The 27,551-nt window shown below is 39.7% G+C and overlaps 1 protein-coding gene across 2 annotated transcripts in view; it reads right to left on the bottom strand.

Moving 5' to 3' along the window:
- ANK3 (ankyrin 3) overlaps positions 1-27,551 on the bottom strand; it is a gene marked incomplete at both ends in the record, with an annotated part of 204,765 nt that overhangs the window by 89,322 nt on the left and 87,892 nt on the right. For both annotated transcript variants that reach the window (XM_082002335.1, XM_082002336.1), the window contains 10 exons: positions 955-1,053; positions 3,464-3,661; positions 7,336-7,434; positions 8,180-8,278; positions 8,802-8,999; positions 11,090-11,188; positions 12,492-12,590; positions 15,906-16,004; positions 18,259-18,456; positions 23,037-23,135. In XM_082002335.1, the coding sequence (XP_081858461.1) occupies positions 955-1,053; positions 3,464-3,661; positions 7,336-7,434; positions 8,180-8,278; positions 8,802-8,999; positions 11,090-11,188; positions 12,492-12,590; positions 15,906-16,004; positions 18,259-18,456; positions 23,037-23,135 (1,287 nt within the window). The remainder of the gene's footprint in view (positions 1-954; positions 1,054-3,463; positions 3,662-7,335; positions 7,435-8,179; positions 8,279-8,801; positions 9,000-11,089; positions 11,189-12,491; positions 12,591-15,905; positions 16,005-18,258; positions 18,457-23,036; positions 23,136-27,551) is intronic.

Genomic DNA, 27,551 nt, shown 5'->3' with positions numbered 1-27,551 from the left:
TTAGATAACAGTGATAAAGAATTTCAAATTTGTCCTCAAGAGTTAAATGTTTCCTCTCTAATATTATTTTTCAAGGTAGAGTAGAGCAATATTTACGGGCAACCTAACAGGTTAATGTTTACCATCAGAAGAACAATAGTCTAGTCTGAACTTGGGACAACAGAAAAAGTCAGCTCCCTAGAATGTACCCATATGATGAAATAGCTCGCCTCACTATGCTTTGCAAAACAAAGTGGCTTAGAAATTCAGAGGCATCCAGTCATGAAGGCTGAGTCAAGTTGTAGAAGTAGGGGGTAATCTTTACAAATGAACAATGGCTTTACTTGCAGAACCATGCTTGTGGATGGCTATTTAGTATCAGCTCAGGGAAAGGAGGCTACTTCATTTCATACAATCTCTTAAGTCCTGGGAAAGAGTATTAACCACTTAGCCAGGAATGCCTACATTGCATTCACACTGTTTCTCCTGCTGTAAATACACACGTTTTAAGTAACAGTTCTCCTGTGTTTTGTTTCTACTGTCAGCTGAATGGAAAGTACATGCAACATGTGAAAACACACCCAAAGCAGATGAGAATATGCATATGCTGAAAGATTATATAACTCTCTGTAGAGAGAACTCAAGTTTTTTTGAAAGTTTCCTTACATAAAAAACAGATCAATCCCACTTACCTTCAGTGAAACACATTTGTAGGATACAATCTAAATCAATACTGATCTAAATAAGTTTAAGAAATAAGTTTAAGAAATAAGTTTACTCCTCAAAGACTCAGCATAACACTGAACATTCAAGTTTACATATCTTCAGTTTTCAGAATATATTCTATAACAATTTATTACAAGGAATGTTTCTCTGCTGTTATTTCAGTTTCACCCTGAAATCGATTACTAGTCCAGTCTATAGGCTGATGCCTCCTTGAAAGGAAATAATATACCTAGACAATGGTGTTTATACCTTCGTCTGTGCATCAACAGCAGCTCCTTGGTTAACAAGAACCTCTGCTACATTGACTCTGTCCTCTTGAGCAGCCAGATGGAGTGGCGTCAGTCCACTCTGTAAATTAGAAACAAGTAACAATCTTCAGAGGAGGCACATGAATACTAAAATGCAAATTCAGGTATCAGCAAGACTGAAAACATCCTACTGAATGTAAAGACATTACAAATTCCACTTTCACTGTGTGATGTGCTTCTTAATCCCATTTGTTGATTTCCAAGAAAGTACAATTTGGAAGCCAGGAAGAGAATGTTTCTTTTACACAAGGAACATTTCTTCACGCAGCATTCAATGTGGGATAGCAAACTACAGCACTTTTCTTAAAGTCACAGTATTTTTTTTAACCTCTTAATTTACTTACTTAGAATGAGTAAGATTTAAAAAGAAATACTGAATTATTGTTTACACTTCTACAAAGCTTTCCAGAAATAATGTTCACTCAGATTTGTCCTTAACTTCTACTCCTCTATTTAATAATTTTCAAAAACAAACAGAAAAAGATAAAACTACATTTTTCTGAGATCAGGTCCATTTCTTTCCGCCCAGGGAGTATACAGACTTGCTAGATGACATGTACTGACACTCATACTTTTTGGATAGCTCATTATTTTTCTTATCTGAAACTTGAGATCTAAAATCCTTAACACCTCAGAAAGTTATGCAACATTCTGTCACATAAAAAACCTCAGGTAAAAAGGGTAGAAGAGAGAATCTGCTGTGGGGATGTTGTCAGGAATGGGAAAGAATATCCCTTTATTCGCAAATTACAGTTCTTTTTCTCTCCTCCTGTTCCTCTGCCTTTAGCACGGGTGACAGAAGAGCGGGTGGCAGCAATTGGCTCATCAGGCAGAAACACTTGCTAAGTTTCCTTCCCTTGAACCCAAATTCATGTCCACAGTGGACTTACTATCAAAGGCAATAACTGCTGAGAGCATCCCACTATGCTGCACTCAAAGATACAATCCTGATGACAATGCAGCTTAGGTGGGTCCCATTACACAAATATCTAACAATAACCAACTGTAAATCACCTAACAGATCCTGGCTATTATGGGCCAAACCTTCTTAAAAAGACTTAAGAAGTGCTCAGTGCCCACACTGAGTATTCAGCTCCCAACCATTCTGTGGACCCTGAAGAAAACAAATGCTCTTTTTATTCCCATTGCAAACCACAAAACTTACTGTGCTTTAAATACTTTAAATATCTGGCTTCAAATACAGGTGCTGAGCTTGGAAGGAAACGCACATTCCTAAAGTGAGTAGAGGGGAACTATTTTCAAAAGATGCTGTTATCGGCATAATGAGAAACTAGAGATTACAACGGAACAGTAACGGACTGAAGGATGTTGCAGGTAATTAGCCTCTGGTGGGACCGAATCAAAATGCCAAGCAGCTGCAATCATGCTCTCTGTATTAGCCTTAGCAGCAAAACCATGACAGCCAAAGTGATGCAGAATGTGTACACAGCAAATTGCCGTGTGGAGATACAAAGTACATCCTGCACTGCTTAAACCCACACACTGGATTGAGACAGGGTGTGGAGGGGTGCAGGGAATAAAATCAACATCTGCAAGAGTAGCTTCCTGAAGGAGTGCCCAAAAATAACCAAACTGTAAAGTCAGAAACAGGAAAACACAGCAGCCCTGTGCAGCATCATCCACAGCCTCAGAGGACACCAAGTCTTTCTATTTGCTGAGAACAAGAAATATTTCCCATGAAAAATTTGTCTCTTACCTTTCTACTCTAGCCATATAAATTCTTACTGAAACTGTACTTTACAACATCTCTGATGTCTAGTGGGGCATTTAAAGAATTAAGGCTGCACATTTGCTAGAAGCATTACTATAGAGCAGACTTAATAGCCCATAAATTCATACATATAGAAACTAAAATCTACCAACTTCCCTTTCCTGCCCCCAGGAGAAATCACACCAAAAGCCACTGTGCTCTGAGGAACACCCCCTGGGGAGCTAGAATCACTGATATTAATGAAAAAGTTCTCAGACCACCTCGCTGTTATTATCCCATTAAAAAAAAAAAAAACAGCTTCCCTTCACAAGTTAGTTGTTACCATTGCTTAATGGTCAGGCACACATCTAGAGGCTCATAAATGACACGCACCAACCCCACTAATTGCTGGGGGGAGGAAGAAGTTTTCTCTCCAGGCATTTTTTGGCAGACTAGCATAAGGTGTAAGAGAGGGAGATGGATTTTCAAGCTGCTCTGCAGCATGTGCCATCATCAAAACTCGGGTACTACAAAATACAGTTCATTCAATGTGACGTGACATGGCATGCTGCATGCTGCTCTCTCTGCTATCTGCTAAGAAATTATGACGTGTACTCAAACACCTGCAGTGGTTTTCAAAACCTGCAGAATCACGGTGGACAAAATTTACTTGCAGGCCCCTATCCTTCTCATCACCGTGTTTGTTTATTGCCTAGCACCAGGCAGGGGGAACACTTACCTTGTTGCTGAGATTTACATTAGCATTTCTAGTAAGAAGCAATGACACCATGTCCACGTGGCCGTCCTGAGAGGCAAGATGTACAGGGGCGATACCCTGTCTGGTTACAGCATTGGCATCAGCACCATATTCAAGCAGTGTAGTTGCTATGTCCATCTGGTTTTTCTTGGCAGCTATGTGCAATGGTGTATAGCCGTTCTGTCAACAGAAAGCACCTCATTGCAAGCTACTCATTAAACAAGTGATAAATCACTTTTCTGTACCTACCCACCTCTATGAAAGTAAGTCCTTAGTTCTAAAAGTTTGTCAAACATAGTCCAATACAATAGTGACTAGCTGTACAAATGAATGTATCAGAGCTTTAAGCGATTTGTTTTTGAAAATACCGCTACACATAGGAGGATTCTGAAAGAAACTTTCAAATTTAGGAAAAAAATATCTGATCAGAAAAGCACAACCTATAGCAATAGGAATTTGAGTTTCATTTCACAGACATTTGCTACTTTTCCTTAAATTTACATAAAATCTTTAACAAACAGAAGAGCAGGATGTGTGTTCATAACTCAGAACAGCTGTTATTTTTGGTGGTGTCTGTCCCTGCCCCTCCCATTTCCCAGTGTGAATGAAAGATCATGTACATGAAATATGGCCTTTCTTGCAGCATTTACCCTAACCTTAGCGACTGGCTCTTTTTGTTCAGATCAAGGGTAAAATAAAGCATATAGCTTTAGAGTCTTGCATTCTTTATTTTTTTATTCCTTCCAATATGTGTACACCGTGAGCTCACTACTAAAAATAAAAATGCAGTATCTATTGCATGGTAAAATCTTCTCATTCTAAAAAAGGATGGATTTGGCAGAAAATAGATAAATAGATATAAAGAATAACTGATTAGCACACAAACACCAAAACACTAAGGTAGAACCAACTTTTGGTACAGATTGCAATGCCTGTTTAATCAAGAACTTTCTGCCTTTCAGAAATGTATTAGCCCTCATTTTAAAGGAAATGGCAAATGTGCACATGTATGCATATGACTAAGGGAGAAGGTCAAGGGGGTGAGACCGCAGCTGCGTAAACCATTTCATATGGTATTGTAACTACCATGTGCATCTCAGATTATACAGCCCAATAAAATCTATCTAAAGACACAAAGCATTCACCTGGCTTGGCTCCTCCCTGCGCCCCGCAGGGCAGCAGGACTGGACTATATGGGGAGGCAGGTCACAACAGATGCAGGGCAATGCAGGTAGGAGCAAAGAATTAATATGCAAGGGCACAGAAATGATCACAAGAGAGCTTTAATAGTAAACTGGAAGTGAGAGAGATACAAAAGCACTAACTCCACATGGAGAATGTTCTGTAACCTTAAAAATTCAATTCAGATCCAGTTCAGACTTTAGATACCAAGATATTTCAAAATGATACCCAGAAAACAGTGCCACAATTAATAAGAGAAGTATACAGCCACTGAATTTTCACTTTGAAGACAAAATGCTTCAGGAAAAACACAAGCTTCTCCCTTAGACTTCCTGCATGAGACTGACCTGTAAAACAACCATCGCCACATGAGCATCTACTAAATCTGAAATACTACGTGCTAAATCCTGTGTATATGCTAAACTCTGTGTATTGTAAATGTATATTTTGTAAAATAACAAAGCAGTTTTCAAGCCTCTTCATCAGAAGTGGGTATACACTGCTTTCAGTGGAATGGAAAGCAGCAGGTTGCCAAGAGAAGGCAAGAAGACAGCTGAAAAATAAAAGCTGAAATTCAGCCCAGTCTCAGTCTGCATCTTCTCCTCATCAGGGCTGTGTTCTGTCACTACACATAGATGCAGAAGGGAACAGAGAAGTTTGGAAGGTAGGGTATTGGGTTATTCTGGCTGCCAGGGAAAAGAGGTAAAAAGCAAAAACAGTTAAAGATGAAGGGACAGAGAAAAACTGAGGCTTTGAGAGTGGGGGCAAGAGGAAGAGAAGCATTATAAAGTGTATGTCAAATTAAAATTAGACACAAGCCTAATTTTTGCCTATAAAAAAGAAGAATGGTTCATCAGAATAACCATTTGTATGACAGGGCTGTCCTCTGACATGGCCGTCCTCTGACATGGCCAATTCCCATACCCTTTCACTGATCACTCTTCAAGGCAAATGCTGCTGGGCCAGGCTAATGAGCCACTCTTAAGATCAGTGTTAGTCAGGAGTGTCACAGAAGAAGCAACTGCTAATGAAACTAACTGTGGAGCCAGTGATGAGATATGACATAACACATTTATTTATTAGACCACATTTACCAAAGAAATGGGAAATCATCTGCTGTTACCAACATCATCTTTCACATGACTGCACAGTGGGTGCCTAAAGCAACAAACATGCTACCATTAATTTTATTTAGTATTGACACTCAGTGTTGCTGTGGCTCACTTGCTGCAAAATACTAACAAATGCTTTCTTTTAGACAGACTTACAGCTGGCACTTGAAGGCCTGACGTGGCAGCTGCAAAACTGTTCTGTTCCAAATGGGGAAGCTAAGGTGTCCTGACACACAAGTTTGTGTAATATTATACCATAGTCGATAGTGCTTCCACCTTGGCTTGGGCTTCCCAAGCCCTTGGCAGTGGCTGCTGCAATCCCTGTCCCTATAGGATGCACAGCTTCCACTGGCAGTTTCTTTCAGTGAAAACTGGGTCAGTGTCTCCTCATCCCCTTCACAAGGCCCTTTCCTCCCCACAGTGGCATTTAAGAGTGCTGTGTTGCAGCAGTAAAAGATCAGAGATCACTCCAGTTCACCTCCTGGGGCACTGCTCTGGAAGATTGCCACTATCGACATCATTGATTTTAGACTGGGCCATTGCTGCTAGCTATCCATGTTTATTTAACTTTCCCCTCTTTCGCACTATAAGCTCTGGGACCTACCATGTATGACAGATTCCATCCTCCTCTTTATCCATGCAGAAGGCCTCTAGTGTTATGGCTGTATTCAGTCATGTGTGAGAGGAAGGCAATCAAGGAGAGCTGTCTATCTATGACACTGGCTTTTCCACTAGCTCTCCCTTTTCCACGCTGTTTTTTTGCGGTGATTTTAGGAATGTATCTGGGTTGTTTCAGATGAGGTATTTACACTGCACTTACCCTACTTGAACCTACGTATGCTTCCACCCTGTTTTACTTACTGTTGCTGTCCAACTATGGATTACTGATCCATACTTAAAACTGGGATCCACAAAATACATAGACACTTGAAGCTTCTCTAAATTCTTTCTTCTACTCAGAACTAGAATACATTTAAATATTTATTCTTTTACATCCCCTCAAATCTTACACTATGAGTTGTCTTGCCTACAGTAAATTGGAATCAAAGCAGGGCTGTAACTATATGTTTTATTTTCTCACTAGTCCATTTACACTGGGGTAGAAGTATTGTGAAACAGATAAATAATTATGTACATTGTACTAAGAAACATATCACACCTCAGAAGTCATCCTGTGGCTTAATACAGTAGAACTACTCCTCTATAGGAAGGCATTAACTCCAAGCTTGCCCTGCACAGATGTTAAGATACAATGATATAAAGTTGGCTCGCTTGGGGAAGGTACTAAGGAGACTAGACAAGTGAAAGCAAGGTTCAGTATTCACTGAGACTGAACTTTATTGAAACTAGAGGTTTTAAATGTTTCTACATCTATATTTGCTTTTTTACTGCTATTTTATTCACCTGCAGAATTACTCTAACAGCTTTATGTGGTTGTGAGACACTAATAAACAAGGTCACTGAGCCCCCTGTAATTGCAAGCACGTACAGCCTATAAAGAACAGAGGTAGACAGGGAAGGACTTAGGTATTGTTCCCACAGAGTGGGCAGTACTTGTACCTTGGCAGATGCGTGAGGTGAAGCTCCCTGGTCCAACAGTAGGAGTGCCACTTTTTGATTATCATAGTGTGCAGCTACATGCAGTGGTGTTAAGCCGCTCTAAAAACACATGCAGAACAAACAAGTGCTGTTACAGACCCTCTCCAGGAAAAACTTAGAGTTTGGAAAAATCAGAGCAGATAAGGTGGAAAAACACATTTGTTATTCATTCATGCATCCAGAGTCTTTGATAACTTTAGAATAAAAAAATAAAACAGACATTTGAAAATCCTTACTGAGATGTGAAAGTCCTTTGCAACTTTTCCTAGGGAAGATGAACAGAGAAGCACATATCTGTGCTGCCCCCAGGACAGAGCAGGCAAGGAATTTTGACCCTGAGGTCAAAACTGATCGACGGCAACGTTTTTCTTTTACTGCAGTGGATAAGTAAACTGTACCTTGAATCTGTAAAAATCCAAGCTGGGCTGGTTTAAAAAGCCTGAGGTCCTACCAAGCTTTGCCCCCTGTCGTAAGACCCAAGGGAACTGAGCCAGCTGCCTGAATACTCTGATAAGAAGTGTAAATACTCTGAGCAGGAAGGTAGGGGAATGGTCCGTCTCCATTCCCCTAGATGGGTACAGAGAGAACATAATTTTGTTGTCAATTAATGACAGTAAGAGTCACTTTTGTCCAGAGTTTGCTGGCTCTTGGCAGCCCCAACAGTGACTGGACTATTACATGGAACGCATTCTAATTAAGCCAGGTTGTGGATAGTAGTGTGATGGTAAGTAGGTAGAGGAATATTAGAATATTATGTGCATTTAGATATTTGCTGCGCAAGTAGCAGTGGCTTCTTCTGTCCTACCTTTCCAGAAGCATCAGGAGATGCATTCTTCTGAAGTAGGAGGTTGGCTACCTCAATTTTCCCATATTTTGCAGCCACATGTAGAGGAGTAAATCCTTTCTGTAAGAGAAAACAGTTACATAGCAGCCTTGTGCACTCTTTTTCAGGGTAAGCTTTGTCTCTGATCTACAAGGATACTGCTGTTTCCATCCATCCCCTTACACAGTCCTGAGTACAGGCAGCAAGCCTGCAGATTCCCAACTGCCCTGTCTGGAGGCCCTCCCTCACAAGGCAAAGCCCTATCTACATTAAAAGAACTGTAAAAAGAGAAGAGTCAGTTCCTTTCTTCACACCGCCAAAGACCAAAGGAGAAGGAACAAGGCTGGGTAACAGCTTATCAACTGCCATCAGGAATGTCTGCCCTGCATTCCTTTCATTCCAAGAAAATGCATGTCTGATCACTAGGATGTGTTATACATCAGGCTCTGAGGTAAAAGCATGAAGCTTTGTACCCTTTTAACAAAATGTAGCTCATTCTTACATTATTTGTATGTGTATATGACTCCTGCAGCATTTAATTCACATGTAGCACTTGCTACAGGTATATTTACTATTGAAGACATCACTTTTGCAGCTCCCTTACCTTGGTAATGATAGATAAAGATGCACCATGATCCAAAAGAACAGAAGCTACATCTTCATGTCCTTCTCGAGCAGAAAGATGCAGGGGCGTATAGCCAGACGTCGTAGCTGCATTTGGAGATGCTCCTTGCTGTAGCAGCTGCTGTACTATATCTGCTTTTCCCAGTCGAGCAGAAATGTGCAGCGGTGTTTGGTCATCCTAAACATAAATGAAACAGTCCTACATAGAAAACCAAGGCTTATATTTCGACAGAAAATATTTGCTCAGATTCTACCACTTTTCAAAGTTGCAGACAAGCATTAATTTTACTGAGGTCTTACCTAGTGAATATTGCACACTGGCTTTCTGTTTGTCATATAATAAAAATATCTTGTGCTTTGTTGATGCATCACAGAATATTCCAGATAGGTACATAATCCATAACAGTAAATAAACTGATCAGTTTTCTTAATCCAGATTTGCCTCGTTTTGCTTTGCCGCTAAAGTACACTGAGTTTCCTGCTGAATTTGAGACCTTTCTTAAAAGGCAGTGAATGCATAGCTCTATTCCTCACACCTTGATCTCTTATGATTCCCAGCAACATTTAACAATTCAGTCAGTCGTCTGGGTCGACCTGCGCTGCTTAGCATATTATTGCCTAGTAACTTGCATTAAGTATCATATGTTATGGTTTTTTACTAGTGAACGATTTGCTTGGTATTTTGCAGATAACTTTACAGTGGATATAACTGAAGATAAAGCATAATGCTGAAATTCACTGTTGTTTTCTCACCGCTCATTCAAAACACAATAATCTCAATAGTTTTAAGTATAGGGGTTGCCCTGTCATGAATCTCATTGTTTATTTTCCTTCAGTGAAAATATTGTGGTGGTTTGTGACCTTGTTCCAAGTGTCTAACAGAAAATTTCTTCTTTAGTCATTATTTGGTTTTGTACTTTTGTCGTCCCCATGCTCAGTTGTACAATCTTTGGATTAAGCACACTAGTGCAACAGTATGGCCAACAAAGCCCATGACTTTTTCCTCTTCCTCATCTCTCCCTCCTCATTTTTCCCTGCTGAATTTCCTACCTTTTGAACACTGCTACCCACATTCTGCAGCAGAGTAGTTCTGGGGTGTTCTCTGCTAGAGAGACTTCTGCCCATGCCCATCCTACAACAGTGATTTTACACCTTTGGGATTTAGGATGAGAGCACGTCAGGATGTGAATGCTGCTCCTCTGCAGGGAAATTCTTATCTGACTGATGGAGAGCCTTTATGGTTCTTAAATGTTTCCAGTTCATGCCTGTTTCCCACAAATTTCTCACGGCTATTGTTAGCACTGGTGTATAATCCATTACTTGTATTTAGTTGTTATTTATGATAACAAATTGATCACAATGGCAGTTTGCACAAATTAATTCATTGTGTGAAATTACTTCGAAAATATTTGCATGACTCTGCTTCTGAGCATGAGCTGTTCACTTTCAAGGCTGTCTGGAGATTTACAGACCACATGATTCACTTCTATTGTCAGACTGCTTGCAGATATGAAGTGTATCTGCTATAAATATTTACTCAGAGTTCCTTGTAAGTAGATATTCTCACTAGTAACTTTACTTGTGAGCAAATTCACAGATGATAATTTCATAATGAAAAATAAATTTCTTTGAAATTGTACTCATTTAACTGCTATCTGAAAAAAAAAATTTCCTGGTTTTACCTAGTAAGACTGCTATTTATTGCATCCATTCATCTCCTTTCCCTGTCTGTTTCCTGGAGCTCTCTTTTTTCCATACTTTTGTATGTTTCTTTAGTGGCTCTTGACTCTTTCTTTTTCCTCCCCCCTTATCTTCCTCAACTGTAATTGTTTCTATAGGGTTTGTTCCTTCTTTCCAACCCTATGCTATATTCCCTTATTGTGTCTCCTTAGTTTAGGAAGTGTTCTTTAGAAGTATAACTATTTTTGAATGCATACAGGCTGATGCTTTAGGGAGATGACAGGAGACACATAAAAGCAGATTTGAGGCGTTCCTCCCCCTCCTAGCTTCCCATCCCAAAACAAGACTCTTCAAACACATAATAGCTTATATTAAAAGTTGATGAAAAAACGGGCATGGTATCAACTTGACATCTCCTGTCTTCTCTCTTACGTACAGATCACTCATGACTACAGTAAGAGAGTACATAACAAAATATCAGCAGTCATTATGCCAAAACCCTTGGCTTCATCTCTCTTTCTCTTCCCAAAACCTTGCTTTGTTAAATATAGATAATCTAGGGTTATTATAACCAGACCATCACCTTACCTTAGCTTTAGCCTCCACCTGGGCTCCATTTTGTACCAGGTGTCGAACCACCTCTGTTTGGCCAGCTCTGGCAGCCATGTGTAGTGCTGTTTCTCCTCTCTAGCATGCAGCAGCAAAAATAAAATATCATTAAAAACAGACTGCAGGAAAAACAACCCCCAACATGCTTCATAAATACAAAAATACTGGTGATCCAGTTCAGAATAATCTCCACTAGAATATTCTGTAGTAGTTGTCTGCAAGCAAGATGGGAGATTAAGTCAATAATTGACCTCTTCGTTGTATGCTACAAAGCGGTTTATTGCAGGGTCAACTTCCGATCACAATAGTGCCTTTGTCACTACTCCTTTGCTGAAAAGAGACAGTGCAATTTTTGTATTTACTAGCATTTTACCACTAGCATTAAAAATTATGTCCATTTCAATAGAGCCTAGTCAAACAAAAAGTTTATTTCAAATTTTGTATATTCAGATACACATATATTTGGCTTTTCTCCTGCTATGCCCTATGCCTCTACTATCATTTGTTATCTGTCAAGCACCGAGACGAGTGAATAAGAGGAAAAAAAATCATTACTGAGTTCATTAATCTAAGGCTGCAGGCACTTAATGAAAGACAAATCCAAGGAAACCAGAATAAATTCAGTTCGGTTTTTTTTCCCCCCACAAAAAAATTGCCTTCTATGTTTTTGGACATCAATACATCTTTAAGTCCAAAACCTACTAGTTTACAAATGGTGTGGCACTTTTATATAATCTAATAGAATTAGCAGATACAGACTTTAATAAAAGATCATCTTCTAACTGTACCTGTGTATGGAAGGTGAAAAGAAGATTTTAAAGCCAAACTGTTATCAAGGCTCAACAAGCTTCTACTTTCCTCTCATTTGTCAACTTTCAAATATCCATCTAACAATGACTTCAGTTTTTACACATGCCCTGGGAGCCTTGGGGCACACAGTGCACATCCAGTAGAAAAGCGCAGTTGTACGGCTGTATGGACACAGGCAATATGTCCCCACAATCTGCTGCAATCTGTTGATAACAGCAGAACTTTCCTTAAATGGTAGGCCCCCGGGGTCCTGGGAAAACAGCGCTCAACAGTCAAGTACACATCGCAAAAATTACATATCAGAAGCTACAGTATGTTCTCATTCTTTACTTCAGAAAATAAAGAGAATCAAGTCTTCCTAAGGTCAGCCTCTTCTGAGGTTTTCTCAACCTGTCAAACATCTCCCAAGTAGGATTCAGTTGGCTGTACTTTCCCATGACTCCAGTCGGAGCCACGACTGCTATGGAGGTGGATGGTGAACACCAGAATTAGATGCTTCACAGGAGTGCTGCTCCCACATATTATAATGTATTCACAGTTCTGCCATGCTGAAAGGAAACTTGTTACTCACCACATTGGTAGTGTTGGGTGATGCTCCATGATGCATTAGCTGCGATACAATATTTACATGTCCCATGAAGGCAGCAACATGGATTGGAGTTAGGCCCGACTGAAAACCAAACCAAAATCAAGCTTAAATACCTACTGCCACACTCCTTTACAGGAATGCCATGGGAAAAATAAGTTACTCTAAAGAAGTAAACCCAAGCGCTTGCTCTTCTGAGAGGATCTTATCTTCTCAAAAACATATACACATGCTTAAACTAAAAGGCACACAGAATTGGAAATACCTAAGAGTAATTAATGAGCAAACATAAAACCATTCTAAGAATTCAGTAATTCTTCATCAACTAAAATAAACTACAGCTAAGCAAGATTTCTTCTGTAAGTTTTTGCTAAATATCATTTTGGACCAGGGGACCAAAAAAGAAAAGTAGAAGCATCCCCAGTACAAAGATATGACTTTCTGGAAAATTCAGCTAATACAAAAAAGATGCAGCATCCATTGTGCCCCCCAAATCCAGTTGCTTTTGGATCAACAAAAAGGTCTACTGAACTTTGTGGTGAGCTCCATCCCCACTGTTTCTCTAGAAGAAAGGGAATTCAAAATTGTAGTGTCCAGCCAGAGAGGTGCAGACACAAATGATATGGGCTAAAGAGAATTCCCCCTTCCCTTAGGACCTTGTGGCACCATCACAAATCTGCACCACTGCCACAAGATACAAAAGAGCAACTGGAGAGAAAGAGAGGGAGGGAGAAAGGGAGGGAAAAAATGAACAGCCATTTAGCAAGGCAGGACCTCAAGGATTTTGCTTTAGAAATCCAATCCCTAGTTAATATTTCTCCAAGTAGAATTACCCTAAAGCCTCTTCACAGCTGCTTCTGCACAGCTATAGCAACAGCTAGCCAGAGGCTGCAGAAGGGAGTTTGGCTACCAGGAGAAGGAGAAAGCTCAGTGGATCTCTGGAAATCCCCTGATTTAGGCAGCTTCCCCACAGATGCATACAAGTCCCAGGAGGGTAGAGGTGAGGAAAACACATGTTGTTCCTTTCTCATTGTGTTAGTTTTGGCTGGGATAGAGTTAATTTTCTTCCTAGTAGCCAGTATGGAGCTATGGTTTGGATTTGCGCTGGAAACAGTGTTGATAACACAGGGATGTTTTAGTTACTGCTGAGCAGCGCTTACACAGAGTCAAGGCCGTTTCTGCCTCTCAGCCCACCCGCGGAAGAGGGGGCTTCTTCTGCACAAGAAGCTGGGAGGGGGCACAGCCGGGACAGCTGACCCCGACTGACCACAGGGATATCCCATACCATATGGCGTCACGCTCAGCATATAAAGCTGGGGGAGGAGGAAGAGGGGAACGTTCAGAGTGATGGTGTTTGTCTATCCCAAGTTACACGTGAGGGAGTCCTGCTTCCCTGGAGATGGCTGAACACCTGCCTGCCCGTGGGAAGTGGTGAATGGATTCCTTGCTTTGCTTTGCCTGTGCGTGTGGCTTTTGCTTTACCATTTAAACTGTCTTTATCTCAACCCACGAATTTTCTCCCTTTTACCCTTCTGATTCTCTCCCCCATCCCACTAGGGGGGAGTGAGCCAGTGGCTGCGTGGGGCTGAGTTGCCGGCTGGGGTTAAACCACGACACGCATGCAGAACAGCACACGTAAGCAGGAAGGCAGAATAACTGGTTGAGTATGTTATTTCTTTACCCTGTTTCACATAATTTAGTAAATGCTTTTAAAAATAATAGACTACAGGAAATACAATGCATGTGTGTCATATTTTACTGTAAGCACTAAGTCATACTGCAGAGATTCAAGCCTGCAGCTGAAGAAAATAGGTGCAGTATCTACAAATGGAAGTATGGAATCTACGTGGAAAACAGAATGCTTATTACCACCTTCTATGGTAAATTATCTTTAATAAACAGTTTATATGCAACTATGACTATCTGTGACACTTGGTACTGTTTCCTCTTGTTGCATTTGCATTGTTTATTCACATCTTGCAAGCTCTCACGTTTCTTTGGGGAAGAATACCTTGAAGTTTTCTGGTCAATTTGTTTCAATGACCAGATATAAATTCTCTTTCTGACTAGAGAAATAGGGGCTTATGTACGGGTGCTGAGTACCAACTCCTAATTCTGCCTTGAAAGGTTGTTATGACAGAGAGAGCCAGTGAAAGAGGCAGGCCGGAAGGTAGAGCCTGGCAGTGAAGTACCATGATGAATCTCAACAAATGCAGTCAAATGTGGTTTGAGATCATGTGAGATCATGGTGAGGCAGTGACATGAAATAAAGGAAGAGCTCTTGCTTTTGGAAAGTTTTTGCGTGAAAAAGCAATTCAGAGGGTACAGACCAGACTGTTAACCTGGTTCACTCACACGAGACAGTGTAAGTTAATTGTTGCTATTGCTTTCATTCTCTTAATTCTTTGCATTTAAAATGGATAAAATTGAATAGTTTCTCTACTTCCACATTGACTGATTAATATAGAGGACAGGCACCGCATCTCTCCTGTTAAGGCTCTCTGTGCCTCTCACTCATTTGCTAACATGACTTCAAATTAGACTCTGAAAGCTGCATCTACAAGCCCTATGGTTTGGTTTTTTTAAAACTAGTCTGGAGATGTGTAAGCTGTAGCAAGGGCAGGCTCCATTCTCTCTCAAGAAAGCCAGGAAGGCAGCTGTATGGTTTTCTACTGAATAATTAGAACAAAAACTCATGCCTGAAATGAAACACTCTTTTGGGGAGATGAACTGCTCCTTGTTTAATCAATGAAATTTTACCATTTTCTAACCTGGCTTCTTCCACAGTGGTCACACATTCAAAATGTGACCTTTCCTCCTAACTTAATAGGATATACACACACATAGACAAACCAAATTTTCCATAGGTACTTAATTAATATCTAAATTGTGCCAATAACTGCATATAGACTATCTCATGCTGACTGAAGTAACAGCATATTGATTTCTGTCTAGCTGAATTGTGATGACCTGTGATGGTGGGTGAATATAACTTCTGTGTTGAAAGCAAAAACAAGGTCTGTGAATTAAACCATCTTGCAAATTAGGACTTGAGTGAAGCACAGTTTTCACCTTGATCTCCTTAACAGAGTGAATTTCATCTTCAGTGCATTAAATTACAGCCAAAAATTGGCAGAAATTATAGAATTTTTTTTTTTAATCTGTTATGTTTCACTTGTTATCCCCACTGTATTCCCCAAGTGTGCCAACTGTTTGGGTGTTGTGATCCATTAGTGCAACTGACTATTATTCAGTTTTATTATTTGGTAATATCTAGTTGAAAATAATTGTTTATTTGATTGGTACATACTCTTTCAGAAATATTCCAATATTAATCAATACAGTTATAATGAATTTTGCAGGAAAAACAAAGACAAACATGAAAAGACCACTTCTTACCTCTGTCACAGCTTGGATTGACGCACCATGCTTCAGAAGAAGTTCCATTACTTTTATTCTGTTCTTTTTGCAGGCAATGTGAAGGGGTGTGAAACCATTCTAAATAGAATGAAATAGAATATTTTCATTTGGAAGGGACCTACAATGGTCATCTAGTCCAACTGCCTGACCACTTCAGGGCTGACCAAAAGTTACAGCGTGTTATTAAGAGCATTGTCCAAATGCCTCTTATCTCTGACAGGCTTGGGGCATCGATCACCTCTCTAGGAAGCCTGTTCAAGTGTTTGACCACCCTCTCAGTAAAGACAAACGAGAAAGAACGTACTTTTTGATACTGCATATGTCATTAAAAAGTCAAATTGAGTATGGAATTCACATAAAGCATTCCTCTGTTCTAACAAAACACCTCGCAGATTTGTTTTGTCTTCACTAAATTGTTCATGTAAAAGAGAGAAAAAAATTTCTAAAAAAAATCCCAATATATTTCATATATCCAGTTTAAATTATGAAATATAGTGCTCACTCCAATAAATAATTTCTTTCCAAAAATTCTCAGCTCACATAAAACTATCAAACACTTAACTTTTGCTTAAGCATATTTACTGTAAACTGGGTGGGGTTTTTTGTTGGAGTTTTGGGGGGAGATGAGGGATTTTTTTGGCTGGTTTTCTTTTTACTTTTCAGAACCGCTGATAAGAAAAGCACTTTACCTTTACAAGCTCTGGCATTTGGATCTTCATCTAAACTAATCTTGTAACTTTTTTTTTCCCTATTCATTAGCTTCCAGTTTATTGCAATTGCAATTATTTTGCCCTCTCCTTTAAAAAAAAGTTGTGTGCAGCAGAGTGAACGTTTAGAACTACTATCTTATTTAGCGTAAGATGGTAAGAAAGAAAACAAGTATAACAGGAAAATAACCTGTCCAGAGATTCCATGACTGATACAATGACATTAGTGCACTGAATGCTGATACTGCTATGTATATTCATCAAAAAAGCCTTTGCAGAACAATTCTGAAAACAGCTGACAGAACTGGTCCCTCAGATCTGATCAAAATCAGCTTTTTTAACCTGCCATATAGTAAAGAATATCGTATGTTTTTGTAACATGAGGTCAGTGCAATTGTCTGTTCCAGTTACGTATGAGCAGCTCTCAACGCCATCCTTCACAGTGGAGAGAATGTCAGCAGTGGACAGTGTCCAGGGTAAGCTCAGATGTGTTTCAGGGAAGAGTGAGCTTGAGCTTCAGATGCTACGCTTAGACTCCTTCTACTTAATCATCCTGAGTGGGGATCAGGACAGAATAGAAGGAAACACTAAAAGATTTAGGTGAAAAGGAAATTTGTGGCTAGGTTACCAGACCACTGAGAGGTCACTGCCAGCAACCCTGACAAGCTAAACCTGATGCTGGTTTGATAATTTCAGAAGGCAAAAATAAGTATTACATGCCTGCAAGCCTCCCCACTTGCTGGTTATAGTGAACAAAATCCATATCTCATAATACCTTGACCAAAGACACTTGAAGACAGGTTGATCTAACACAAAAAACAGAGGGGCTGAGAGAAGGAAAAATATGGAGCCTGTGCTGTTTTCAAGAGAGTCAATCCCACCTGGTTTGTGAGGATTTCAGGAATTCACATAATATTTCAGGAATTGAATGAGTTAGTAGCATCAGGCTGTGAAACCTGCAGTCAACCCAATTAATGTCAGAACGTATGTCTGGAACAGTTATTGAAGAACAAATCAAAAAGACATTTTAAAAGCAATGGATTGAAAGTATAATTTTGAACAAAATGCATTCATGCATTCAGTTTGTATGTAGTTTAATTACACTAAGAGAATTTGTTGCTGAAGTTGTTTTTAAAGTAGAAAGGCATATGACTCCATCAACATCAGTACAAAATACCACAAATATTTGTTATGTCACTCATTCCTACTTTTTACTGTTTCACATCTTTGAGAGCGAATAAAAATTTTCTCAGTTTTAAGTGTTGCTGATTATTTTCTCTTTACAAACATTTAGAAAATGAGAATTCTCTCCATACTAAAAACTACAGCAGTTACGTCTGCAGCTGCCTCAGGTATTCAGAATTGTAACGAGCTACCAGGAGGCAAAAGCACTCTAGTTACACTAGAAATTCACAAATCACTGCTAACTGCCTGTAAGCAAAGGTCTACTCTTATTGCATGATACATTATTAACACTTTGAACCTCGAGCATCCTCTCTTGGGCTGTAGCAATAAAACATATCCTCCCTGTCAACCATCAGCAGGCAGAAAATAACTCTTAAATATGTCTCACTGCAACTTTGGAAGAATGTTTAGCTGTGAATAGTAACCCGCTGTGTACTCACCAGTGCTTTGGCATTAGGATTAGCTTTCTTGTCCAAGAGAACCTTGGCAACTTTGTAGTGGCCGCAGTGGGCGGCAACATGCAGCGCAGTCAGATAGTCATTAGTGACGTCATCTACAGGCACGTTATGCTGAATCAGAAGCTGAACGCAGTTTAGATGATCTCCTTGTGTTGCCATGTGCAACGGAGACAAACCATTCTGCAAACAAAGAGACACAACACTGATGGGTTATAGGATGCTCAGAGAAATGAAACTCTTCTATGTTGTTCTTACAGCATTTGTTGCATGAAGAATTTTACAAGCCCAGAGAGCACACAAAAGGTTCTTACTCCAGCAAAAGCCACATGGAATTTGGAGCTTGTTTCTTAAGAGTTTGTAGGCAGCTCTACATTAAAAAAAAGTCATACTATACCAGCAGCGCTGTGAACGTAGTTTATTCCAGCCACATAGCTCAGATAAGTTGCTTTAGTTAAATGAGTTAGATGAAGAACAGCACTTTGTGACTTTTAATACCGTAGCCAGAAAATTTGCTGTTTTAAAAAGCTGCATTAAACTCAGCTCTCTAATTTAGCCTGCATATACCAGTCATGAGAGAGCAGGTCAGAGCATCACTCAGTAATCACTACAACCTTGCCTCATCCCTCCACTAGTGTTTTCCTGAATGTGGGTTCTACACACACCTTATACCACACTACACACCTATGGAGACCACTCTTCCCAGCCAACGTTGGTACAACAGCAAAAGTTTCAAGTGCAACCAGGCTAGGAAAAAAATCTGAATGAGACCACCATGACATGACCCATGAGCAGCAGTGGTAAAGCTTTGTTTCATCAGGGAAACACCTGAGAGAGATTTATGTTTAGGAACAAAACCCATACCAGAATTGTTTCTTGTGCTGCTTACTGTTAATCAACAAGCTGCCAACATATATTACATTTCCAGAGTAAAAACACAAGAGAAATAATTCTCAGAACTTTAAAGAACTGAGCTTATTTCATGATAAAAAATTAAAAAATATGACAGTACGAAAGAGGTCTTGTTAGGAGAGGTACATGAGCTCCTTAGATAAACCTCAGCACACCTTCTTCCATTTGTTTGTTTTTTTGGTTTTGGGGGGTGGGGGGGTAGGGGGGTGTTTGTTTGGGGTTTTTTTGTTTGTTTGTTTGTTTACTTAGTCCTCCTAATGCCAAAATTAGATTCAAGTGCAGGAGCTATTCTGGTAACACATACTAGTATATAATCTATAAATGACTGACAGTACAGTATGCCATCATGAAGAAAGTGAAACTTGATCACAGATGTAGTGCCCTCATGTGACTGCAGTTAGCAAAGGCAAAGTAGCAACACAAAACCAGCTGAGATCTCAGGCTTTCTGAAACAGATGATTTCTTTCTTCTCCCTTCCCACGGCCAGATCATAACAGTAATGACAAACATTCAAAATAAAGGTGGAAATACACAGTGAAATAATTTTTTAAAGTGACATGGAAGAAGGATGGTGAAAATAAACAGGCTAATACTGTCAGAACTTGAAAGCAGTTTACATTCAGTACTGAGAAGCAGACATTCTTGGACACAGTTATATCTTTCAAGTAAGATTATCTCGTGGGCTTGTGATTTATGTTGGCTTGGATAAGCCTCTCTCCCATTCCCAAAGGCTACTAGAGCAATTATCTGCATGGAAGCTTCATACTAGCAATGCATTTTAAATGTTTTCACTGTCTTCTAGAGTAGTTAAACAGTAGAATAAAAAAGATAGATTAATTTCCCCTCAGTCACCATGCCCTCCTGATAACAGTTTATAACTGATGATGCTTTTTAGGTGATAGTAAAAAAATCATGAAGCTTCACACACTGTTCTGTTCCATTTTTATAAGAAAGATCCTTCAGTTGAAAAGTGTAATTCTGAACAATAACAGCCAATAAACCACACTTATTTATGGAGTAAGAAATTGAGTATATGATATGGGACTCCCTCACAAGAGGAACTTGCATGAAAGAGGCTGACATTGATGGAGAAGAAGGAAAGAAGCAGAGGAGCCTCACATCAATTTGAAAAAATCAGCAAAATGCTTGACAAAAATCTGTCATGAATGAGAAAAGTGCAGGAACTATCCAGACTTTACACAACAGAGCAAGAGAGAAGGCTAGTTGCTAAGGAAGTTGAAGAAGACAAAACCTCATCAGGATATTGTCTTTTATTATGACCTAAATCAGGCTTGCTCTTAATTCTGTTGCAGTAAAAGATACTCTGCAATCTTACACAAGTCACTTAATATTTCAATGCCTTTGTCTTCCCACTGTTAACATTAAAATATTACATATAAACAATGTTCTCCTGTCCCATATCCGTGTTGTGAGAGGCATCCATCAATGACTGTAAGAAGGGATTTGGTACTTCAAGATGGAGTCACTATATAAACACTGTTATATTACTGTTTTTATGAAAAGAAATTGCCAAGAAAACATTAAAAGGTGAAGAAGTTCAAGATTAATCAAAGATGTTGACAGTCATATGATACCTTATGAGAAAAAAAAGAAGAGGATCACAGAGATGAAATACAGTACCAAATGCTTGTCAGGGCAAACATAAAATTATCAGTGATACATAGCTTATTTTGTAGCTGTGTCAGAGGACTTTAATCAGCGAAAGTATCATTAACTTGGGGGGGCGGGAGGGGGGGTGTTTAAAAAAGGGAAAGAGCCAAACAAGCCTAGAAAAACAGTAATTAAAAAAAAGATGGAAATTGATACTCAGAAATGTAATTTCTCACACAGAAAATCATTGGCATACTCAGAACTAGAATTCAGGTTTCCTTTTGCTTGTAGAAAACCCCAGATAATCCATTAGGTCATTGCCTCCCCTGAAAATAAATCTAAAGTTATTCCAGTGCAAAAAAAAGCCACAACTCTAAACAATCTCCAGCAGGAAGCAGCTATCAAACTGTAGTTCAGTTGTACTTCTGAAAGAGTTTTATATAACATGAGAAAACTTTGTGAAGTTCAAATTCTTTCAAAGATGTGCCCTATTTCCAATAATATATGACTTAATTTGAAAAGAATGGAGCTACTTATTTTTGCAGAGGACAGTACTGTGTAGTTTAGTGCCAAATGAATGGACTCATTAATGTCATTCAGAGGTACCGCTACTTCTTAGCTTACGTTCTGAAACATCAGAATTAACACATCAGAGGGAAACTCAGGAAGCTCCGCACTTTCTTCTGTTCAGTTTTTAACACGTAACATAATTTTCTCTCTTCCAGAGAGAAGCTCCCATTTTGCTGGAGGTGTTTACATAAGCCTCTGCAGGTTAATGTCCAAAGTGTGTCTTTCAGCCTTGGGCTATTTCAAACCCACTATCCCATGTTCTCATCTGCCTGATTTTTGGCAAGTGAACTCTGGTCCAGGCTGTGTGAACCTCCTCAGGGAGAGGAACAAATTCAAAACCCACAGGCCTTGAACAGCAGGTTAAGCTTAGGGATAACACCTGACAATACAAAATCCATGCAGCAAAGAAATGTAGTTCTTTAGGAGAGGTTCTCATTTATGATGGTGGAAACCAAAGCAATGAGGTTTAAATTTTTTTCCTTAAGTAATTAACTGAGCTACCAGAGAGTGTGGAAGAGCCTTACTCCCGGGTGTATGAGCTCTAGGCTCTGAGAGTGGCAGCGGTGTGGAGATGTGCCCGGGGTGGGGAGTGTTTCTGGACAGCCCCTTGCTGGCTCACCCTGCTCGTGACGTTTGCAAGTCAGGGCTGTGGGAGTCCATGGAAACTCCACATGCAAAGGACAGGTGGATCCTGTCTGCCAGATTACCCATGATAGCACTTGCCAGTGATTCATTCAGCAGAGGAAAGCTGGTGCCAACCTCCCCAAACAAATGCTAAATATATTCTGGTAAGGGGGGAAAAAAGAAAGAAAGAAGAGGGAGGAGAAAAGCAGAATATAGAAGGGTGCTGAGACAGAATAGGACAGGATGACAGAAGAGAGAAGTAACAGAAGGAAACAAGAAATGTTGTTGGAAATCTATTGCTTGCAGACCGAGAGAAAAAAAAAATGTAGTGGAAAGTTATCTCGGGAAAGAACCTCAACAACCTGCACAACCCAAATGTCAATCCTGAATGGGAAAGTCATGGATTGTAGTGATGCTACAAAGCAAGCTGCTGCACTGAGATTTAAAATCGGCAACCGTGGCACAGCAGAGACCACCACCAGAAGAGTTTTGGCAAGAGTGTGCTTTAATGCTAACCCTTGGGTCTAAAGCAATCTGCGCACCCTGGTGCGGGTGATTTGAAATTTCCATGAATGATTTTGCATGATAAACTGTAGAGAGATAGAAAGTGGAGAAACTGGTAATCAGGCTAAGTCCTAAGGAAATATGAGCTGTCTCTGCAAAGAGACATTGCTCTATTTTTATCTCTTATCTCTACTCTAGCCTTAGGGTAATTTGGTGCAAGCTGAAGATATATTGTAATCACCATGTATTTATTCCAGGATAGATACAGAGATTTTCAGCTACTGAAATTCTGAGGGATAAGGTTACCATACATTCCTTTTTGGTTGGCACAGAAACATTTTCTTGAGTATCTCGATTTAACACATTTTACATATGCAGACGTGCACTACATACGGCATTCACTTTGGAGATCTCCCACACAGCTACTTTAAATAGCTATGATATAGAAAAGTTATTGTCAAACACTTAAATATATTGAGACGTGCAGAATTACATTAAAAAAAAGTACAAGGATTATCCCAGCAGAAAACAGTACCAGTTACCTTGGTTTTGGAAAGAATAGGGGCACCACGATCCAGCAGCATTTCTACAACCTGTTCATGGCCACTTCTTCCTCCACAGTGGAGGGGGGTCAACCCATCCTGTGGGACATAAGCAGCATGATCGATTAGTTTCAGACACAGTAAAATCTTGTGCACTTTTATAAAGACCTACCACATCCTAAGAAACTAATTAATTCCTGCAGGATGCTGCTCTTAGGCAACTGAACAGCTGAACCTGTTTATTCAAATGGACAGAGTACATTTTGGCTCTGACTTTGTAAACATGTAAATAGTCACATCAAATTGGTGCTCATACAGTGGGTTACTCCCAGGCCCTACTGTATGTGCAGGAAAGTGGTAAATGCACATACAAGAAAAAGATGAGATTGCACATCAGGTACTTTTTGCCTGCATGCCTTTCAGAGAATTAGGTTTTTCATTTGTCAGTATGCACCGAAGTCAATGGATGGTCCTCTTGTCTGAGAGAAAAAAATAAAAATCTTTCCTACTTAGTTTGCCATTTTTTATTACACTGATTTTGGCAGCTGTATAGCAGATGAGAAAACCATCTTAAATCCCAGGTGATAAAAGTATGCTGGATTAATTTCTGTCTCTTGTCATGTAGACCATACTTGTGTGACTTGCAGCTCAATGACTGGTCTGGAGTCAAGGCATACTGTCAAAACCTCTTTCAGAATAGTTTGCTTAGTAAAAGTCATCATCATATTAGAAATACATTCCTTAAATAAAAGGAAGATTCTTTTTAACGTCAACAGAGTTATTCTAAATTAATTTGATTGTTCTTTGACCTGTACTCTGTTTGTGATGCTCAAGTAACCTGCTGTAAACGAGTGCTATGATGAAAAATAGCAACATATGCATTGAGTAACTGTGAGTAATGTCAATGGAGTTTTTTCAATGCCGTATGACATAGTGCTTGTCACAATTAGTAACGTCACAGTTTCAAGAAAAATAAGGAATAAAAATTAACGTTTTCAGAATTAGTAAGAGCAAACATTTGATTTGTTACAAGCAAAACATATGCAGGAGATACTGTCTCACAGAAACAATACTGTGTTTCCACTAAATATGTCAGAAGAGGAGCCTTTATAAACAAAGGTGGAAACTAATAAAGAAGAAAGATAAATATTTATTAGTTTTCCAAATTCAAGTCATAAAGGAAGGGGCCTTTTTCCAGTGTCTTCCAGCACTCTTAAAAACACATATGTTGCATTGTCTAAAATATGTATGTCACATTGTTTTTATTAAAAGGATTATCTAAAATTCCTTCTCACACATCCTGAAGCACATCCTGTGCTTCCTAATTCACACACACGCACTCCCTCTCCGTCTGTCTCTGTATGGTAGCAAGTATTATTAAGATACCTCCTTAGACATATTTTCCATGCATAATTACAATATTCTTTCTTGATAATTCCTAAATGATTACACTCTACGAGAACATCAGCTTAAGACTTGCAAAGCGTAGAGGGCTGCTGGGGAGAGCGAGGTAGTGATTCAGAGCCTTAAATCTCCTGCTTCTGCTTTCTTGCCTGCTCTTACTAAGCCTATGAAAGACAGCAGACAGAAATTGTTGTGATTAACTTTTTCTGCTCATCTCATTTAAAAGTTGCATGGTTCTCATTGTACATTTCTTTGATTTAAAGTTAGGCATATGTTTTTGATATAAAAGAATAAAAGATTTTGGTTCAGACTTAACTTGATCAAGACTCAGGGAGCCATTTGTTCATGCAAGATGAACACAGTTTGGCCCACTATGGCATCTTACTGGCATTTCTGGAGCTGATGTAATTGTCACTTCTGCTTCGTTGTTATTTCAGCCCATGAAGTACAGAGAAGGGCATGATGTTAAAATGATACTACACAAAATAAATATGTATTGCTCAAAACATGTAAGTAAAAACAAAGAGAAAAGATACCAAAAATCAGTTGAGCTGCAAATGTTTTGCTGTACCTTCACAACAAGTGTTTAAAAAGGTAATGCGTATTACCCATACCAGTAGTTTCCACAGGCAAGGGCATACCAAGTACTAAGCAGAATGCAAACAACTAAGATAAAAATATCACCCACACATTAAAAACATGTACAGGAAAGAAAATAAAAACCAGCAAGGCTGGGTAACTAGAGACCTGTAGGCAGGAGCTGAAGATCATGTACATTAGATTGTTCATTCTTTTTACTTCCTATAATTATCCTATTCTCCAGGCACATCAAAAAGATACTCAAGGAGATCAGGCACAAAACTCTTAAGTTAGGGAACATTTTCCAGACTTCATACCCCCCAACTCATTTCACAAACATACCATGTGCAGACATACCGAGCTCACAGAGAATGAGACACATTTGATCATCTTCATGCACTAGACTAAAAACGACTTCAGTGCTCCCCAGAGCACAGTGCCCCAATCATCTCACGTTGCCCAGGCCTGCCCAGCTTGCACCTACTGCTGACAAGGTTCCTGTGGCACAGGAGGCAGCAAGCAGTCATGCTTGGCCAGCTAGAGCTCATTCTAGTCCACATAGCAGTCACCACCACCAGATGCATCACACGGTGTGACACAACATTACAACGTAATATAGGTGCTTGTTGGGACAGCTATTGTTAAGACGATGTCAGGACTCCCACTGTAAGGAGCAAAGATATTTGAAGACAGCTCATTTAGCTGCAGAGATGTTTTTCTGTATTCTGAGAAGACACCATCTATTCACCTGACTTGGTTAATTGCTATATGGCACAAAAGTCTTAAAGAACTGTGCAGAGGCAATCTGAAACACAAATCACAGAAAGATTTTGTTTAAAAAAAGAGAATGGGAGATTAAGAGAGACTGCTCTGAACTCAGCAAGACTTTACTGGTTTTGTGAGGAGATTTTCTTAGCTGCTTATTTACTGTTCATATAGACTATACTATGTGAAGCGTAAAATATATTACACGTATTATGAAGTAAACTTGCCTTAATAAGATAGTCTGCAATGGCTCAGAAAAACCATTACAAACGATTATGACAATAATCTGCAGATTAAGGACTCTCTAAGTATGTGCTGACACAATAAATCATATCATCAGTATTATCTATGCGTCCAGAGAGCCTGACAGCAGCTCCAGTGAAGCCAGGAGGACAACAGGAGGAGTTCTGCTTAGGCACAAGATTCCCATAAGCACACCCATCTCTGGGGCTGCTGCTCTTTCTGTAGCTTTTATTTCAAACACCATCCTGCCCCCCCATCCCCCCAGTAAATGAGATCTAAGCACTGTTGCTGGTCACTGTTGAGAATTGGTACCTGTGTAGCTCCCTGATCTTGGCGCACTGGGCTCACAACTGGCTTGAGGTTAGCAGATGATGGTGCAGGCAGATGAGCCTCCTTCCTGCAGTGTGTTTTCCTGCCACCACATGTGGCTGTAAGAGACCTCTGAGCAGCACGGGTAAGCATGAACCAGCCTCCCTGTGCTCCCCAGCTACTCCTTCCCTGTCAATGCCCACCCAGGATTTCCCTTGCACAATGGGATTTTCTGGGCTGTACCCCAAATCCACAGCAGCCTCAGTACTTCAACTCTCAGATCAGCTTCTAACCTAGCCTATGAGTGATGAAATTAAGCACAACACCCAGTAAAAACTTTACTGTGATGCAAATATTCAGCAAGAACTTGTCAGACTTTGAGCTAAATCCCAGAGCCTGTCCATGGCCTTGGAAGGAGCGTGCCAGGCACTCCACTCCCCTGAGCTAGAGGTAGAAGGCATGCTTCTCTCAGGGGAGCAATTACTGCTGCCTCCAGGGTTTATCATCCCCATCGATGCTTAGTCAGTCTCTCTGCATGTGCTTCAGCCTAGCAGGGCTCTCTATCTCATGGTCCGTCTGTGCTCTAAGTCTCCTGAATTCTTGACTTCATTGGCACTGCTGCAAAATGCCCCTTCCATAAAACAGGGCAACAAATGAAGTTTGCTCTTCCTACACATGCAAAATGCACTTGGCGCCAAGTCAGTGTTATTCTTGTAGTTATTTTATATCTTAATACATGTGGCTTTTCTGGAGCAGCTTATTTATGATCTGATGCATATCCCACATGTTTTCATGCAGATAAGAGTGCTGGCCTGTTATTTAGCTGCAAAAAATCAGTAGAATGAAGATTATAAACACTTATTATTAATCCATGCTAAAACATGCTTTCTGCCTGCTTCAGACAAAAATTCACTTTGGCATATACAGTGTTAGACAGCCAAAGCAAATCAAACTAATTTAATCAACCTCTCTAATTAAAATTTATTTTTTAAAGTCTTTTCTGGAAGACAGAGAAAAAATAATTAGGGAAACATTCAGTAACATGTTATGTGAGGCATTAATAGGTCTTTGCTTAGAATGTTAAAAACCTGAATAATAAAAGCTGCCCTGGATGGACAAAAGTAGCAAATCGTTCTTGAGGAGTACTCTTAAGAATTCAATATAAAGCCCCAAGTACCAGCTGCTAGACATCTCGCACAAAAAAAGGACAGAGAG

The sequence above is a fragment of the Phaethon aethereus genome, assembly GCF_964289735.1.
Source record: "Phaethon aethereus genome assembly, chromosome: 7".
Taxonomy (NCBI): Eukaryota; Metazoa; Chordata; class Aves; order Phaethontiformes; family Phaethontidae; genus Phaethon; species Phaethon aethereus.
This window is presented reverse-complemented; position numbering and strand designations above follow the sequence as displayed.